The sequence below is a fragment of the Amia ocellicauda genome, chromosome 21 (assembly GCF_036373705.1).
Source record: "Amia ocellicauda isolate fAmiCal2 chromosome 21, fAmiCal2.hap1, whole genome shotgun sequence".
Classification (NCBI taxonomy): domain Eukaryota; kingdom Metazoa; phylum Chordata; class Actinopteri; order Amiiformes; family Amiidae; genus Amia; species Amia ocellicauda.
The window spans coordinates 20,422,079-20,441,016 of record NC_089870.1 but is presented as its reverse complement, the minus strand read 5'-3'; the positions used below and the strand labels follow the sequence as shown (position 1 = coordinate 20,441,016).

Sequence of the window (18,938 nt, the reverse complement as noted above, 5' to 3'; positions counted from 1 at the left end):
GCCCCTGCCCTGTGCCCCTGCCCTTTCTCCTGCCCTGTGCCCCTGCCCTGTGCCCCTGCCCTTTCTCCTGCCCTGTGCCTCTGCTCTGTGCCCCTGCTCTTTCTCCTGCCCTGTGCCCCTGCTCTTGCCCCTGCCCTGTGCCTCTGCTCTGTGCCCCTGCTCTTTCTTCTGCCCTGTGCCTCTGCTCTGTGCCCCTGCCCTGTGCCTCTGCTCGGTTTCTCCTGCCCTGTGCCTGTGCTCTGTGCAGTCGGCTGTGTTCAGTCAGTGCAGGTTGAGCATCAGGTGCTCTGGGCGTGCCTCACTGGTCTGTTGTTGTTGTGTGGTTGCCACAGGGACAGGACTCGCCCTCGTCCCGCTGTGTTGTGGCAGCAGAGCCGATGCAGAAACCATGGCAGAGACGGCCTTCCCTCCGGTATCCCGTGACCTGGGGAGGGTTGACTGCGCCGCGCCGTATTGTTCAGCCCCAGTGTTGAGCTGTGTTGAGCCGAGCTGAGGAGCCCAGGGAGACGCGTCGACGTCTCGCCAGCAGCCATGTCCCATTCCCACAGCCTCCGCGGTCCAGACAGTGACTTCCTGCAGGGCGTCCCCCTGCCCCGAGATCTGCTGCCGGACCACCACCCTGGACACAGACCGGCCCCCCACACACACGACTACCATGAGGTGAGTGCCTGCCACTGGGACTGACAGCCTGTGCGTGAGGGATTCCCTCGAAAGCTCTCGATTCAGAGCTAAACAGGCTCGACTCTGGCATTGCGAGCATTTGTTTGTAGTGTTTGACTGATATGGTAGACAGTTATGAATAATCAGGACTGCTGCATATTTAAATATAGGAATATATAATAGTACCTCACAATTCCAGACACTTGTTAATCAATTATATTAGGAATACTCTGAAAAAAGGCACATTTGTAAAAGGTATTTTTGGAAGAGCCTGAATCTCCACACACACACACAGTTAAATTACAAGCGTGTCCGTCTCCTGTAAAAGTGATTTTTTCAGTTATGGTTTGCTTTGTTTGCTCGTGTGTTTGGGGGGACAGTGGGGCTGGGTGGGTGTTGGACAATGTCAGAGTCGCTCCCCTCTCACCCCTGTGTGTGAAGGTTGAGCTGCAGGCCGGGCGAGTCTGGACATGTTCCAGCACAACAATCCTCCCATTGTCCGCCAGGGCCGTACGCCACACACCCACCCAGCCGGCTCATCCCCGCATCCAGACCCCCTCGCACGGGGACACGGGAGACCGCTCTCTGGTAGCTGTGGAAGAAAAGGAGGCGCCAGGAGATAGTGAGGGCAGGGATTTAATTGTGAAACTGCTGAACTCCTGGAAATCAAAGAACCGTTCGTTCATAGCAGATTGGCAAGACACAAGTATAAGGGAAAGTACTTTGAGGGCTTAGACCACTCAGACCGGAGTGTCTTTATTAATCTCTGAGGCAGTTCTCCATTGCCCAAGCGGCAACTCTCTAGAAAGGGTTTTATTGTCACTGCTTCAGTTTTATGACAAAGACTTTGAGCGCTCAGTCAAAGCCAAGCCACACTGACAGTCGCTACACCTGGGGCTCAGCCGGAGCGGGGGCCCCCGTGGGCTCTGAAACAATTCGGACAGATTCGTTCTCCCCCACGGTGGCCCCCGGACCCCCAGCACACTTCTTATATTGTGAGGATTGTGATTCTGCATTCACTTATGCCAGTTGCAGAATAACTGTTAGAACATAAGAACATAAGACAGTGTCCAATCGAGAGGAGGCCATTCGCCCCATCGTGCTCGTTTGGTGTCCATTAATAACTGAGTGATCAAGGATCCTATCCAGTCTGTTTTTGAATGTTCCCAAACTTTTAGCTTCTACCACATCGCTGGGGAGTTTGTTCAGATTGTGACGCCTCTCTGTGTGAAGAAGTGTCTCCTGTTTTCTGTCTTGAATGCCTTGAAGCCCAATTTCCATTTGTGTCCCGGGTGCGTGTGTCCCTGCTGATCTGGAAAAGCTCCTCTGGTCTGATGTGGTCGATGCCTTTCATGATTTTGAAGACTTGGATCAAGTCCCTACGTAGTCTCCTCTGTTCCAGGGTGAAAAGGTTCAGGTCCTCAGTCTCTCAGTAGGACATTCCATTCAGACCTGGAATAAGTCTGGTTGCTCTCCTCTGAACTGCCTCTAGAGCAGCGATATCTTTCTTGAAGTGTGGAGCCCAGAACTGTCCACAGTATCCAGATGAGCTCTAACTAGTGCATTGTACAGTCTGAACATCACTGCCCTTGTGCTCAATTCTACACTTTGGACAATATACCCTAACATCCTGTTTGCCTTTTTTATTGCTTCACACATTGTTTGGATGGAGAAAGTGAGGAGTCCACGTAGACTCCTAGGTCTTTCTCATGCGATACTTCATCTAGTTCTATTCCTCCCATAGTGTAATTATAGTGGACATTTTTGTTACCTGCATGTATTACCTTGCACTTGTCCACATTGAATTTCATCTGCCAGGTGTCGCCCACAACTGAATATTATCTAAGTCCCTCTGAATAGCCTGAGCTGCCGAGATTGTATCTGCTGAGCCGCCTATTTTAGTATCATCTGCATCAACCAGTTCATAATCCATCTTCTTACATTACCCTGAATGCCTACAGCTTCCAATCTGAGGATCAGTCTTTGGTGTGAAACCTTATCAAAAGCTTTTTGTAAATCTAAGTATATCATATCATCTGCTTTCACGTGATCTACAGCTGCAGTTGCATGTTCAAAAAATTCTAATAAATTAGTAAGACATGATCTGCCTCGTCTAAACCCATGTCGACTATCTGCAAGAATATGGTTTTCATTGAGATGCTCCTCTATTTTCTGTCTAATCATTTTCTCCAACATTGTACAGGTGATGCAGGTGAGACTGATTGGTCTGTAATTTCCTGGCTCAGTTTTGTCCCCTTTCTTGTGGATTGGTATGACATTTGCTGTCTTCCAGTCAGTTGGCACATCCCCTGTTCTGAGTGTCATTTGGAATAATTGGCCTATAAATCATTTCCCTCATTTCTTTAAGTACTGTTGAAAATATCCCATCTGGCCCAGGTGATTTGTTTGTTTTTAATTCTGCTAGTCCCTCCTCATTTATCCTGATCTCTCTTAGGGTTTGACTGGACTGATTGTCAACCTGTGGCATGTCATCTGTTTTTTCTTTTGTAGAAACCTCTGTGAAATACTCATTTAGAACATTTGCCACATCTTGTTCGTTTTCCAAGATACCTGAATTTTTGCCCTTTATCTGTTTCACTTCCTCCTTTATTGACCGCTTACTGTTGTAATATTGAAATATGTTCTGTCCTTAACAGAATGAACACAGTGTCTGGAATATTTAGCCCAGCTCAGAAACGGCTAAAGATATTCTGTTGAGGACTCAGCACCAGAACATCTAAATATAACATAAAACCCCTCTATGTTGCACTTACATGAGGAATGGATAAATATATCCAGACGGTCCACTAGAGGGGGCTTTTACACTGCAGTGAGTCTCTCTGTGGTCGAGCCTCTTCTGTCAGACAAGAAGGAGACACGACAGTTCAGACACTAATTCTCTAGCAATTCTCTCTCCCTCTCAAAATATATAGATCAGTGGTGGACACACACACAGCTTTACAGCAGGGAAACTGGACATAACACAAGTCATAATCAATAACGCTGTCCTTGAAATGCATATACGTTTTAAAATAAAATAAAAATGTGTGCTGCTTATTTTAATTTCCATTGCTGACATATTTCTGTTCTCTGATAACATCCCGTCTCGTCCTCCCTCCGTCCTCTCTCCTGTGGCCCCCCTGTCTCTGCGTCCCCCAGGCCTGGGAGCGGCACGTCACCTTGCCCGCCCTGCGTGAGTCCGGTGGGCACGCGACGCGGGCGGAGCCGGGAGGACCCGGGCAGGGCCGGACAGGGAGAGCGGCGCACGGTCTGGAGGACGTGTCCCGGGAGAGCGAGGAGCTCCGGCGCAGGGTGTCCGAGCTGCAGGAGAGACTGAGGTAGCAGCACCGGCCGCCTCACTCAGTGGGCCCGGGAGTGCATTACGGTTGTTATTGGTTTATTGATGCACCGTTTTCGATTTCAGTCTCTCGAATTCATGTCCAATCCGTTGCCGTCGCTGTGTTTTGTGTTTCTCTTTTAGTTTTATTTTCCATCTGTAGTTTGTTTCCTCGTTTGGCAGAAGACACTCGTCTGATTTTAATTTTGAAGCGTAAACAGCTGTGGACGTGTCCCTCACCCCCCCACCTCACGAGCCGGTTCCTAAAGTTGTTTTGTTGTTCTCGGGTTGTTTATGCAGGTTTCTATTGATTTAATTCCAAGAACCGGTTTTCCGTTACACTTCTGCTCTTCCTAAATATTTATTGATGTTTCGCTGTAAGCCCTACCCTCTCAATCATGTATTTTAACATTGGCTGAGTAACTATTTTGCATTTCAAGCAGATTTTTCTTCTCCAAATTAAATCTACGGCCATGGGCGCTTCGTTTTCCCCCAATAATGCAAACCTATAGGTTGGTTATTTGGAAGAATTATCCATTTTGAATCCCTTTTTTAAAACCTATAGTCACCTGAAAAAGATACATAGATTTGTATAGACTTTGTGCATAACATGTTAATTAACATGATAATTGCTTTCAGTGCCTATAAGGATAAGCCCTTGTTTCCCTTTCTTGTACTGTTAATTAGATAACGAGATACGGCAGTTGTTCGTTTCTTTATAATTTTGTGAATGAATATGTGTTTTTGTCTGAGCTTTATATCTCTTTGATTTTGTATGTGGTTTTTATTGTGATCACAACTCATTGTATTGTAATTATCTAATTGTCTCATCTCACGTTAGTCATTTAACCATCATGAATGGAGCTTAAACAACTTTTTTCATTGCAATTATGTAATTGGTGTAGAAGATATATTCTCATGTGGGTGATTATTTTACAGCTGTGACTAAATGTGTACACTTTTTGAAAGCATGTCCACTTATTCTTGCCCCGATGAAGGCATCGGTTTTTAATAAATACATAATTTTGGGCTCATACTCTGAGTGTGCCGTCTCCCTCCTGTTATTGGAGCCCCCCCATCCCCCGTGTCGAACTGGGCAGGAGACGGCCGCGGTCTCCTCCGTGCAAAGTGACCGTGTGTGTCTGTGTGCAGGTTTCATCTCTCCCTGCGCGAGGATGCAGAGCAGAGGGCCGACAGCAGCCAGAAGAAGCTGACGGCCATCACGGCTGACCTGGCATCACGCTTGGGGGTCGACGCCAAGGAAGCCGCCGGTTCTCTGGACAAGATGATGTCACGGGTGAGTCTCGCCGGCTGCCAACTGTCAACAGAACATGACTTTACCAATTTGTCTTGCTCACATGCATTTCTCCATGCTTACTAGGATTCAGTCTTATGTTTTTCATGCAAGAGATCCATTAATGAGTGCAATGTTCCCCAAGTGGAAATACAGAAATACAAATGGTTTCCCAGAACTGACCAGAGGGCTTTGAGCTCCTCAGATCCAGACCAATTTGGGTTCCCACTCCACCGTCTCGAAACCCAGAGAGGGGACTGGGACAGCCTCGGTTGTCTGGACAGTGTAACATATTGATTTTATAATCATTATATAATATATATAAGAGAACATAAGAACATGAGAAAGTGTCCCATCGAGAGGAGGCCATTCGCCCCATCAGTGATCAAGGATCCTATCCAGTCTGTTTTTGAATGTTCCCAAATTGTCTCTTCAGCCACATCGCTGGGGAGTTTGTTCAGATTGTGACGCCTCTCTGTGTGAAGAAGTGTCTCCTGTTTTCTGTCTTGAATGCCTTGAAGCCCAATTTCCATTTGTGTCCCGGGTGCGTGTGTCCCTGCTGATCTGGAAAAGCTCCTCTGGGTTGATGTGGTCGATGCCCTTCATGATTTTGAAGACTTGGATCAAGTCCCCACGTAGTCTCCTCTGTTCCAGGGTGAAAAGGTTCAGTTCCTCAGTCTCTCAGTAGGACATTCCCTTCAGACCTGGAATAAGTCTGGTTGCTCTCCTCTGAACTGCCTCTAGAGCAGCGATATCTTTCTTGAAGTGTGGAGCCCAGAACTGTCCACAGTATCCAGATGAGCTCTAACTAGTGCATTGTACAGTCTGAACATCACTGCCCTTGTTCTCAATTCTACACAATTGTATATTTGACAATATACAGTGCATCCGGAAAATATTCACAGTGCTTCACTTTTTCCACATTTTGTTATGTTACAGCCTTATTCCAAAATTGATTAAATTCATTATTTTCCTCAAAATTCTACAAACAAACCCCATAATGACAACGTCAAAGAAGTTTGTTTGAAATCTTTGCAAATTTATTAAAAATAAAAAACAAAAAAAGCACAGCCTTTGCTCAGTACTTTGTTGAAGCACCTTTGGCACCAATTACAGCCTCAAGTCTTTTGGAGTATGATGCTACAAGCTTGGCACAACTATTTTTGGGCAGTTTCTCCCATTCTTCTTTGCAGGACCTCTCAAGCTCCATCAGGTTGGATGGGGAGCGTCGGTGCACAGCCATTTTCAGATCTCACCAGAGATGTTCAATCGGGTTCAAGTCTGGGCTCTGGCTGGGCCACTCAAGGACACAGGTCATTGTCCTGTTGGAAGATGAACCTTCGCCCCAGTCTGAGGTCCAGAGCGCTCTGGAGCAGGTTTTCATCAAGGATGTCTCTGTACATTGCTGCATTCATCTTTCCCTCAATCCTGACTAGTCTCCCAGTTCCTGCCACTGAAAAACATCCCCACAGCATGATGCTGCCACCGCCATGTTTCACTGTAGGGATGGTATTGGCCAGGTGGTGAGCGGTGTCTGGTTTCTTCCAGACATGACGCTTGCCATTCAGGCCAAAGAGTTCAATCTTTGTTTCATCAGACCAGAGAATTTTGTTTCTTATGGTCTGAGAGTCCTTCAGGTGCCTTTTGGCAAACTCCAGGCGGGCTGTCATGTGCCTTTTACTCAGTTTGGCCGGGCGGCCAGCTCTAGGAAGAGTCCTGGTGGTTCCAAACTTCTTCCATTTACGGATGATGGAGGCCACTGTGCTCACTGAGACCTTCAATGCTGCAGAAATGTTTCTGTACCCTTCCCCAGATCTATGCCTCGATACAATCCTGTCTCGGAGGTCTACAGACAATTCCTTGGACTTCATGGCTTGGTTTGTGCTCTGACATGCACTGTTAACTGTGGGACCTTATATAGACAGGTGTGTGCCTTTCCAAATCAACTGAATTTACCACAGGTGGACTCCAATCAAGTTGTAGAAACATCTCAAGGATGATCAGTGGAAACAGGATGCACCTGAGCTCAATTTTGAGTGTCTTGGCAAAGGCTGTGAATACTTATGTACATGTGCTTTTTTTGTTTTTTATTTTTAATAAATTTTCATAGATTTCAAACAAACTTCTTTCACATTGTCATTATGGGGTTTGTTTGTAGAATTTTGAGGACAATAATGAATTTAATCCATTTTGGAATAAGGCTGTAACATGACAAAATGTGGAAAAAGTGAAGCGCTGTGAATACTTTCCCTGTCTGTCAGAGGGCCGATATTAAGGCTAGGCCATAAAAGACAAGTCAGCACTAAAGACCATCTCTGGGGGGAAATGAAAAGACCTTGAAAGCAATGTTTAAAGAGAGACCTGTTAACAAGAAAACAATACACTGTGTTGACCCAGCAGCCGTGCGGTGGAGTGTCCTGAGTGGCATCCCACAGTCGGCAGGGATGTGACCAGCTGTGAGTGTCCTGGGCGGAGAGAGAGAAAGCCCTCACTGTCTTGGCATCTGTTGACATTGCTTGAATAATTTGAGCTCTGCTTTGTTTTTCTTACTTTTCACCAAGATCTCCGAGCTGCGGGAAGAGCATTTTCAACAGCAGACCAGAATAGCCGGCCTGACGGAGACGCTCGCCAATCAAGAGCGGGAGTTCAAGGCCAGCCGAGAGACGATTATGAAGCTAGTCGGAGATGTGAGCCAGGAGCGCCGAGCAGCTGCGGCGAGCGCCGAGGAACTGGCTGCCCTGCGTCGGGTGAGCCACGCCAGCAGGCTTGTCAGCTCTCATTTATTCATACGGTGTTTAGTGTTTAATATTAAGTATTTAAAGCACAGATAGAACAGGCACACTCGTCACGTTCTCTTGTCACATTGTTGCCGCCCCACCTGGCTACATCTGTCAGAAGCTGCTTCTAATGAAAATATTACACTTTTACACTCCTGTCCTAGACCTGAGAGGGAATTCCAGATGTGTGTGTGTGTGTGTGTGTGTGTGTGTCAGGTGTACTTACTCAAGCACCATGTCATTTTACTACAGCCAAGTTGTCATTCACTTATTTATTTATTTCACCTACATTTTTTATTGTAATTGGAGTCATTAGCGGCTCCACTGCGGCTTGTTGACTGCCAAGGACATGTAGTCATTTAAAAACGTGGGAGATTTACCAAAAAGGAGAAGAAGCAGAAGACGCAGACGAAGAACAGAGAAACAATGTCCCCTTCGAGAAAAAACAGCGACATTTTCAGTGAATGACAACGTGTCCGTGATCACGGGACAATTCACACACAAGAGCCGGGGAGAGACGGATCACGGGCCGTTATTCCCAACTTGATTCATCCGTCTTTGATTCTCTGTTACATCTGACAACCTTCAATCCGATCAGGATGACTATGAATCTATTCTTATGCACATACGGCGTAAATGCTCAGATTAATGTATTAACGATCTCCATTACCGCTCGGATCTGTTCCTTCAATGCTCCGTCAGCAAACCGTTTCAATCTTCCCCTGCTTACTCTGAACCCAACCTTGAGATTAATTTGGCTCATCGGGCTCCAATCAAAGCCTTTACGACAATGAAAGACGAAGACTGGTAAGGTATTAGGGCTTCCTCCGGGAAGGAAGGCTGGGGCAGGAATGGAAACAGTATTTTATAATCTACATCAAAGCCCGGAGATGGTGTGCCAAACGGCTCCTCTCGTTTGATGTGCTGAAAGGATCGGTCCCTCTCCGCGCCGTTGTGTATTTGAGCCGATTCCAAGTCAGTTTCGGGTTTCACATCCGCAAACATCTGGGCCCCCGTGAAGTGTTTATAGCCAGCTCTGGTTCCCCCTTTCAGTGACAACGCATGCTTGAGACTCGTAGGTGATGATAACCTTTTGTATTAACCTCTCTTAGATGTGTTATTGTCTCCACCGCAGGAAATAAATTAAAAATATGGCTGAATGGGGCTTCAACGCTATTAAAAACCAAATCTCCCTCAGCTCTGTTCAGATGCCAGCTGCCAATAGGACTGTGGGGTTTTATATATATATACATGTATAGGCTATATATATATATTTATGTATAAATATCTTTATTTTTGTCTGAGTACAACAGTTAAAATATCTCTGTACCTTCTACAAATCCTCTCTTAATGAGGGAGAGAGATTTGCAGAGCTGTTGTTCTTCAGTGCAAACTGCCGAGCCTGCGTATGAATATTCAGCATCCTTCCACAGGGCTGAAAACACAAGCTTTTTAATAATGCTGGGGTTTTACTCAGATTAGAAAGATAAAAGTCATATAATTAATATCAGCTAAATTGAATATTTCCTCCTTCAACCAAACCATGAATAGTGGTGTATCAAAACAGACCTTTACTGGCACTCCTTTGAAGTTCTCTCCAATTATAGTCACTAGTTTTTTATATTTCCTTTTATATTTCCTTGAGTTAGACTTCGTGTAATGATGAATTTGACTTGGGGTAGCTGGTCCACTGATGAAAGAGATTAAGTTTATCATGAATGGCCTGTATACCGTGCCTAATTACAAAAAGCACTATGGACTCTGTTTGGGCTTTAGGACAGGGCAAAGACTGTGACTATGATGGCTGCCAAAACATCCCGAGCAGAGTTGACCGAGTCTATCGGTGCTAAGGAAGCTGCATTCATAGATTGCGATAGGTATCCAGACCTCTGTCCTTGAGGAACCTTATTCCCAGCCTACACTGGTGACCCACTCAGTGCTGGTGACCCACTCTGGACTAGGAGCCCAGATGTCGGTGTCGGGGTCCATCGGAAGCTGCAGAAACAGTGGATGCATCCCTGCACAAGCATGCCAAAGGGCGGGAACAAGCTGTTGTCCTCTCCGCCCTGCTCTTGTTGACTCCTGGTGCCCGGGGTCCCCGCGGACTCCCACCGAACGATCGGCCGTGCGGCATGTAAATGTTTCTTTTCACGTTTTGGCCGAGGGACAGATAGGCGCAGGAAACCGCAAAGAGGACACGACTGCAGCCAGATCCCGTCTCCGGCACAGTCTGTCTGGATCCCCTTTCCTTTTTTTTTCTTTACAAGCAATGAATCTGTCTGAGAGCAATAAAAAGAAAGGGAACATACTCTTCAGATATTAAATTCCCTCGATCTTTATGAGCCTGCGTATTAAACTGTTTTTTATAGAACTTAAAGACGAGGCAGACGTTGCTGTCCTATCGGTTCATGCGGAGCTCATTTCCTCCACTCGGACAGGCACACGCTGTAGCGATGCTATCTCCGCACGCTGGGCGCTCACCCTCACTTGACCGCGCTGTCGCAGGCCTTCATCTCCAGCTGTAGCTGTGGCGGTTGTTGTTTTTCATTTTTAAATGTTGTCGTTCTTCCCCGTCTCTCCCCCCCCCACCCCGATGCAACAGGAAAGAGACGAGGCGCTCGCAGTCAAAACAGCCGTGCAGAGGGAGGTCCGGCTGTTGCAGGAGCGGCTGGAGGAGAGCCGCCATGGCTGGGCAGAGACCCGGCAGCAGCTGCAGGGCGCCGCCACACGGGCCGAGAGGGCGGAGGACGACCTGCAGGGCGCGCTCCGGGAGAACGGCGCCACCCGCACCCTCCACGGCTCCCTGCTCTGCCAGCTGGCTGCTCTCCTGGGCAACGGTGTCCTCAAGGTCCCAGAGACGGAGGAGGGCGTGCTGGAGAGGGTCAGGGAGCTGTGCAGCATTGCGCAGGGCAGGAGGCAGGTCAGAGCCAGGGCCAGCAGAGCCCAGCTGCACAAAACACCTTGTCAAGTCTCCCCAGCTTCCGTTTTCACTTTAACCATCCTAAGTTCATGCCCAGGGTGCTGAACAAAGTTGTTACACCCCTAGAAGACATATCTACGCCCTAGCACTAATCCTAATAGTAAAACACAGGTTGGGGTAGTTGGAGTTAGGGCTGAGGTGAGCGGTCAGAGTTCATCCTAATCCTAAGTAAACCACCTCCTGATCTGAACCTTAGTTTTTGTCCACACTGATGCTCATTCTAGCTCAAGCCTGAACTCCAACTCTAAGTCTAACCTTAGTTGTGAAGGCGTTGGCGAGTCGTTTTTTGTTCATTTGTGTGTTTGTATATATTGCTTAGCAGGTTGGTTTTTATCTTTGAAGCGCAAGTACAAAAAATAGCTTTTAGTATCAGTGAGGGATGAGAGGAGAATGGAGGGATGGACAGTGTCAGAGGAATCCAGGAAGAAGGATCGAGACAGGGGATGGGGAAGTGGAGAAGAGTCCATTACAGAGGAGCTTCTCCAGATCTGCAGAGACATGGACCCGGGGACACAAGTGGAAATTGAGCTTCAAGGCATTCGAGACAGAAAACAGGAGACACTTCTTCACACAGAGAGGCGTCACAATCTGAACAAACTCCCCAGCGATGTGGCTGAAGAGACAATGTGGGAACATTCAAAAACAGACTGGATAGGATCCTTGATCACTTAGTTATTAATGGACACCAAACGAGCACGATGGGGCAAATGGGCTCCTCTTGACTGGACACTGTCTTATGTTCTTATGTTCTTATGTTCTAATGAGTGAGTCACTGAAGTGGAGAGAGTCACGGAGACGGGAGCTGCTTCAGTCGAGTGTGCCAAGCGTCAATCCAATCTCTGCTGATGCTCCTCTAGCAGGGCCTGCAGGTGGAGAAGCATCACTCTCATGGAAAAGTCTGTCTTAGAAAATAAATCGGCGGCAACAACAAGAAAGAAATCCACTGCGAGAGTACGTTAGAAAATCACAGCACCTGAGGAATATGTACCATCACTCTGAGAGACAGGCTGTCAGCAAAGGAGGTCTGTCTTCTGGGACCAAGGCCTCCCATCGTCCCCGATAGCGGCCCACACTGAGGAATATCAAAGCAGTCTTTTCCAATCACTTTGCGAATGAAATGATAAATTCCTTGTGCGGTGCGTGAGGTCACATGGATAAAATACCCCAGCCTGTTTTCTGGAAAGCTTTCATTGCACTCCTCTACTCGTACAGATACTCCCTATCACAAGATGTACTGACACAGAATGTGAAGTACAGTACGGCCATAAATATCCCCCAAGGTTTCAGCGAGAGCAGCGGCAGCACAGACGGCTCAGCCCACGGTCGCCCAGCGCCGCGGAGTGGGTCGCCTGATCCGCACACCGATTCCTGGCCGCCGTGTTTCTGTCCAGCGCTAACCAGAACGTTGTGGTCAGTTCTTCTGTGAAACCGGTCAGGCAGGGTGGTGAGGGAGTGTCTGGTCCGTTTCCAAGATCCAGGGGCCTAGTCTTAGCGGAAGGCATTCCTCTCCCACTCCCTCCCATCTCCCATAAAGAATGAATCCAAGTCCTGCGGCCCGGTTTAACCGAGGATATTTGAAAACCTATATGCATGCACTGAGTACCCAGTGGTGCTTCAATGAAGAGGCAGACATTCATTAAATTGCAGTCAACGGGTCACTGCTGTTTAATTATCTTGTCATCTTGTTTCTGCTCGTTTTAAAATCACGATAATATATTTTTTGTAAGTGATCTAATCCGTTATCTAAAGCTTCGCTAGACCAGGAAGGGGGTTGTTGGCGGTGGCCGGGTGGCTCTGTGTGACTCTCCCTCTGTCTGCCGCGCAGAAGGAGCAGGAGTACGAGAGGGAGCTGCGCCGGGCGAACGAGCAGCTGGAGCAGCAGGGCGAGCTGCACCAGCAGAGCCTGGCCCGGGCCCGGCACGCCGAGACGCTGCTCAGCCAGCACAAGGACACGCTGCGGCACACGGAGGAGAGCCTGGCCGCCCGGCACCTGCTGCAGGAGACGCTGTCTCACGAGAAGAAGCAGGTGGGACGGTGCAGAAGTAAAATATTTAGGTGTACAAAGGTCCCAGTTGTCCCCTCTGAACCCCCCAATACTCTCATGGCCACCTTGATGTGTTACGGAGCTGTGTGTGCAGAACCCCAGAGTGTTCACTTAAATATGCTACACAAGCTTTACGACAGCGGCCGTTATATACGATCGCCTTTCTGAAATCGGTGGCTGAATAAACGCACACTAATGCAGAACATCTATTAATGGTTTCACATTAATCTCGCCATCCAGAGTTCTACAGTTACGCTATTGTACTTTGAAATAGTGAGCTGTTAAACCAAACTACTTCATATCTGTCCAGGAAGCATCTCAACGTTTAAACCTGCGCTGCTTGTGTTATTTGGGCCGTATAGCTGTCAGTCCCCCATAGCATAAATCTGGGGGAATATGATTTGGCGTTCTGGCTCAGAATCGGCCGAAGACAGACCTTCCCTCCGCTTCCCTTTCTTCCCATTCCAGCCGGCAGCGCAGCCTCCCACTCGGAAAAATACAGCTGCGGTTATTAAAAACGATCGCGGCGTATTTCACTTCTTTTTGCGATGAATTATGCGATGGATATTTCTAAAGCAGTGGGAGTTTAACGAAGACGCATTTTTATTATTAAGCCTGTGATTATGTTTATGATAAATGTATGAATTTCAGGATCTGGTTTGCACGATTAAAAGCAAACAGACTGAGCCCGGTGCATATTTATTTCCTTCTCACTGGAAGAATACGAAGACTGTCGTTTACGCTGCCGGGTTTATTTAAAGAAGTCCATCCCTGGCTTTTAGAGGTGTGAAATTCAGAGGCTCGCCTGCAGGAGGGTGTTCTTTAAACCAGGTGTTAGTCGGCTCTAATTAAGACATGAGATCTAACAGGGAAGACTGTGTGCCTTTTTCTTAAACACATATTCCATTCACAACAAATCAGAGATGTTCCATCACAGCGGGGCCGTGGACGGGGTACATAGGAAACAGGAGTGATTACGGCACCTTTTTGAGGGCCAACAAGTGCTATGTCCACTCTTCGGTAGCGACTGCTCTTGCCCCCTGCTGTCGCAGTGTGCGGACCACCCTCCGCAGCCGATCTGACGAGGCCTCTGTCCTCCCGCAGCACCAGCACTTCGTGGAGGTGATGGCGCAGACCCTGGCGGTGGAGGAGGAGGTATTAGGCCGCCCCCCGCAGCTCCAGTACGACACCCTGCTGACCCGGGTGCAGGGCTTGGCCACCGAGGCCCAGCAATCCGGCCCCGACCTCCGGGAGCTCCTCGTTGCCCTGCAGAAAAAGGTGGGCAGCCTGTATGTTCTCTGAGATCAAATCTAATATTAATAGTACTAAGATAGCAAGCTGTCTTTTTTGATACAGTATATTTTAATAAACATGATTTGGGGGGATTCTGGTGCTTATTTGGGGGTCCGAGGATGTTCTCAGTGCGTGTGAGAGTCTCCCTGGCTCTTGGTCACTAATAACATGTCTGACAGGTTGTTTCCCAGAAGGCAAAGCTGGAGAGGAGGCAGGCGGAGATCGAAACCCTCCAGCAGGAGCAACTGAGGGCGGCGGAGGAGAGCAGACGCAGCCGGGAGACGTCGCTTAGTCGGGCCACACTGCTGCAGGTGACCAGTCCACACAGCCATGCTGCTCGGGTGTTCTGCCATGGCATGTAGCTGCAGTGTGGTGGCACCGCGTTTTGAAGACTAAATCTGCCAATACGTATGCTGTAAATAGCACCCCCTTGTCCCTCACTGAAGCGGAGAGCTTGTCTGTCCCTCTCCTCTCACTGCCCTCCCTCCCGCAGGCGCAGGATCAGCACCGGGCCGTGGAGGAGCTAAACGGGTCCCTCCTCGAGGCCCGGAGGCAGAGAGAGGCTGCGGAGGAGCGGGCGGCGGCCGTGCGGGCGGAGCTGGAGGTGGCACGGAGGGAGGCCAGGCAGGGCCGGGAGGAGAGCCAGAGGGTGTTGGCCTTGCAGGAGACCCTCTGTGAGCAGCTGAGAGTCGGACAGAGAGCCCTGCGCGAGGTGGCCAGGAGAGAGCGGGCGGTGAGGCGCTACACAACACTGCACAACACTGTCATATACTGCACAACACTGCACTATACTGTACTATACTGTAATATACTGCACAACACTGTACTACACTGTAATATACTGCACTCTACTGTAATATACTGCATAACACTGCACTACATTGCACTATATCAATTTGACAACAAATACAACAATACAGACTACACTAAAGAACATGTGGGAATGTTAATTGTGACCCAAACGGGGCTAAACAGGATCAGAAACATGTAGCCGGGCCTGATCTCTGCTCTGTGTTTTTGCTCGGCACAGCTGGTGGATTTCAGGGTGTCGGTCCTGCGGGTTCTGGGCCTGGATGCCAGCGGCGCCTCGGTACCAGACAGCCTCCTCCTGGCGCAGCTGGAGAAGTGCGTCTCCGAGCAGCGCCCGGTGAAGACGGACGGCTCCCCTAAACGCTCCCCGGGGCCAAACCCCCCGGCCACCGCCACCGTCACACACGTGATCTCGGGGAAGGCGGCACATACAGTGCGGGGGCCGTGAGAAGAGACGTGCAGGATGACGTATCACCCAAAATATTATAACCCACTGATTAAAAAATAAAAATCCCATTCACAATGAAATCAAGAATTGTCGTGCAGAGATTCGAGGCGCTGGGAGTGGGGTGCAGGTACATTTAGAGTCTGTAGTCACAAGAACAAGAAGAATAAAGGTCTAATTTGCTTAATGACAGATTGTTCGTGGTGATTACGGTGATATTCCTCACGGCACAGTTGTGCACAAAGGAAAAGGCCGCCGCGTGCCGTATTACCACTTAGATCGGCGGTCGGAGTCATAAACACCCCGATCCTCTTCTTTTCCTCCGGGCGCTGGCTGCGATTATTGAAATTGTAGATGGTGTGCTGCGGCCGCTGCGGGAGGAAGAGAAGAGCTGGGGCTGTATTTCACAAACGATTAGGGAGGGAGGGGGAGAGAGAGAGAGAGAGAGAGAGAGAGAGAGAGAGATAGAGAGATAGAGAGAGAGAGATAGAGAATGCCCAGTACAAATATCTCAACCCGTCCGTGATGTAACGAGGCCCACGCTGCCGGTAAATGGAAGTCTGCGGTGATTCAGGTGAAACCCACGTTCTGGATAATGAGATTGCTTCTCTTGGAGGAGGCCCTGAACCCTGCGAGGATGAATGTGAGAGAGAGTAACAGTAAAGAAAGGACACTCTGTGACTTCAGTCTGCCAACGTCCAGTCGCACAGACGGAGAAAATAAAAACAGATACACCCCCCACTGAAGCACTCATTCACTTTCTGAATAAAGCATTATAACTGAATCGAACCGTCGGCAAAGTAAACCATTTCTGGGCTGCAGTTTACAAAAATTATAATAATAGACCCGTGGCCAACCATAAAGGCACCAGGGGTTGTGCCTGGCAGTTCTAATACTCTTCTGTAGGTCTGCTGAAACAATCCTGACTATTTGGAGGTTGTCCAACGAGTGAAGCCCCCCGATTCCCACGTTTATGGCCACACCGGAGCCGAAGCCTCTCCCTCCCGCCTCTCACCACCCCGCTCGAGCAGGAAATATGGCCGTGCTTCCCGTCAGGGGGCTACTCCCCCAGCCTGATGAATGAGGCATTTGATAAATGTGTCCTTCAGCCGTCAGGTAAGAGGGATGTCTTTCGGCAGCGCCCGCAGCCCCGTCTGGCAAGGCTTCTGAGACACTAACTCACGCTGGGCTCCGGCTCAGGGCCCGCGGCCTGGCGTCGTCGTTACTCTCGGCAAACCAGATGTTGCAGACAGAGCTCGTATTGCGCAACGGCTTAGGACGAGGTTTGGTTTGTGTCGACGGCAGGTCAAAGTTCTCCCAGGACTGAATCCACTCGCCCAAAAGTGGGGACCCTAAAAGCGCAGTCCCTATTGTGTCTGGGCTCGACGGTAGGTGACATAAACAATGCATTTCCCCTGCAGGAGTATTTTATTTCTCTTCATCTGTTCTTTTTTATTATTTTTAGTAAAAAATAACAGCCTGCCAGAGAAGAACCGGCACAGAAATGGTAACATGCTCTTTTTTTCCCCTTTTTCTGAAGTCACAGCTTCCAGACATTTGACTTGATAGAAAGTAAGCCTGTCATTCCGTATGCAGGCATCAAACACTAAAAGCAGGCAATTTCCGAAATAAACAGGCAGAGAGCCACTTATCCACCCAGGTAACCTGAATCTGCTTCGGAGAGAATCGCCCGGGCTGCAGCCTCGTTCTGAACTCCAGATTACCAAAAGATTACTAATGACACCGCACAGGGTTGAGAGAGAACGAAAGAAAGAAAGAAAGAAAGGGGAAAAAAACAGTAATGAAGCATGTTTTTGTCCCCTTTGCTTTCCGGGAAAGAGGAGTCTCTCCTTCCTTCTCTGCCTGGAGGAGCGGCTCTGGGGCGGTGCGGGGGGAGACTTTTGTGCGTGTGTGTGTGTGAGAAGTGTGACCCAGTGCCGGCCTGCCTGAGGGACGTCTCTCTGGCCCTATGATTGCATGGTGATGAACACTATGATTTGTTTACATGTTTTAAGCCTGTGAACATCCAGTCCGGCCTAGTTGTGCATTAGTTCAAACATGAGGGTCACACATCCGGTGGAGTTAAAAATAACACAAAATGGAAAAAACTCAAAATGGATCCTTAACCGGTTAACCGTCCTGTTCGTTTCACTGATTTGATGTCTCTGGATGAGGGCAGTGTGCTGCCATCTCTTGGCACAAACACGCAGATGTATACGACATATCAAATTGATTTTTGTATAATTAAAACATCAATTGCAATTCCAGGGATTATTTTATGGTGACTGTAAATAAGAGGCTTTGTGTTTTATAAAATGATGGCATGTTTATTGCCATTGTGTTGTTTTAATTTTAGAAATAACTCCGCTGTGTCACTGGTGATTGGTAGCACAACTTCTCTGGCCTTCGCTACTAATGTAACTCTTCTGCTGGGTTTTCCAAAACTGGAACCGATCTCGAGTGCAGGGCTCTGGGCCACAGCACCGGCTCCCATAAGAGTGTGTTTAAAACAAAACACTCTGTTCCTGACGATGCTCGTGGGACGGACCACACTCGCAGAGTCAAACGAGGTTTATTACCAACTCCACGATGATGCAACACACAGGATTGTGGCGAGGGGGTTTTAAAGTGGCTGTTGTATTACCCCTTAGAGGTGTGCGTGTGTTTTCTTCTCTGAAGTCTCATCTGCAAGTAATTGAATCAAACAACCTGCCAGGGTCCTTCAAGAAAACAACTAGACAAATCAACTTGGAACAGTCGGTTATTAGCCAGGCATCAAAAAGCCCCTAGATCAGTGGTCCAACCCTGGTCCTGGAGAGCCCCTATCCAGCAGGTTTTGGAGGTCACCCTTCTATCGCCAATTTATAAACACCTGGAAGTATTTCATTCTGATCAGTGAAGGTTTGGTGTGGTAAATTCAGTAATTTAGAAACCATTGGAGCAATTATCTGAATACCTTCAGCCTCTCAGAGCAAGAGCTCCCTTGGTTGATTTGCTTAATTGATTAATAACTCCCATGTGTTCCCAGTATTTAGAAATTGGTGATTTAGGGTGACCTACAAGATTAACCAGGACTAGGGTTGGAGACCCCTGCCCTAGATGGACTCCTCTCGGTGTGTAACTCTTGTCCTGATGCAACACTAATCTTGTAAACCCACCCCAGGCTGTACAGACTTGACACCACAGAGCCAGGAGGCTGTATATCCCATAGTGTGACCCCGCTCTGCTGCCTGGGGGGGATTCATAGGGCGGGCACTGCAGAGAACTAGTCCTGGCCTGTGTCATGTGTGGCGCTGGC

General features: G+C 48.4%; 1 protein-coding gene across 1 annotated transcript in view; it reads left to right on the top strand.

Annotated features, from left to right (window-relative positions):
• The window catches only part of LOC136717099 (coiled-coil domain-containing protein 170), a 54,319-nt gene extending 38,492 nt beyond the window's left edge, over positions 1-15,827 (top strand). The window contains exons 2-11 of the mRNA XM_066694567.1: positions 333-660; positions 3,820-3,998; positions 5,150-5,294; positions 7,853-8,038; positions 10,671-10,988; positions 12,874-13,074; positions 14,197-14,370; positions 14,565-14,696; positions 14,879-15,118; positions 15,416-15,827. Of these exons, the coding sequence (XP_066550664.1) occupies positions 532-660; positions 3,820-3,998; positions 5,150-5,294; positions 7,853-8,038; positions 10,671-10,988; positions 12,874-13,074; positions 14,197-14,370; positions 14,565-14,696; positions 14,879-15,118; positions 15,416-15,643 (1,932 nt within the window). The 5' untranslated portion in view covers positions 333-531 and the 3' untranslated portion in view covers positions 15,644-15,827. The remainder of the gene's footprint in view (positions 1-332; positions 661-3,819; positions 3,999-5,149; positions 5,295-7,852; positions 8,039-10,670; positions 10,989-12,873; positions 13,075-14,196; positions 14,371-14,564; positions 14,697-14,878; positions 15,119-15,415) is intronic.
• The last annotated feature ends 3,111 nt before the right edge of the window (positions 15,828-18,938 follow it).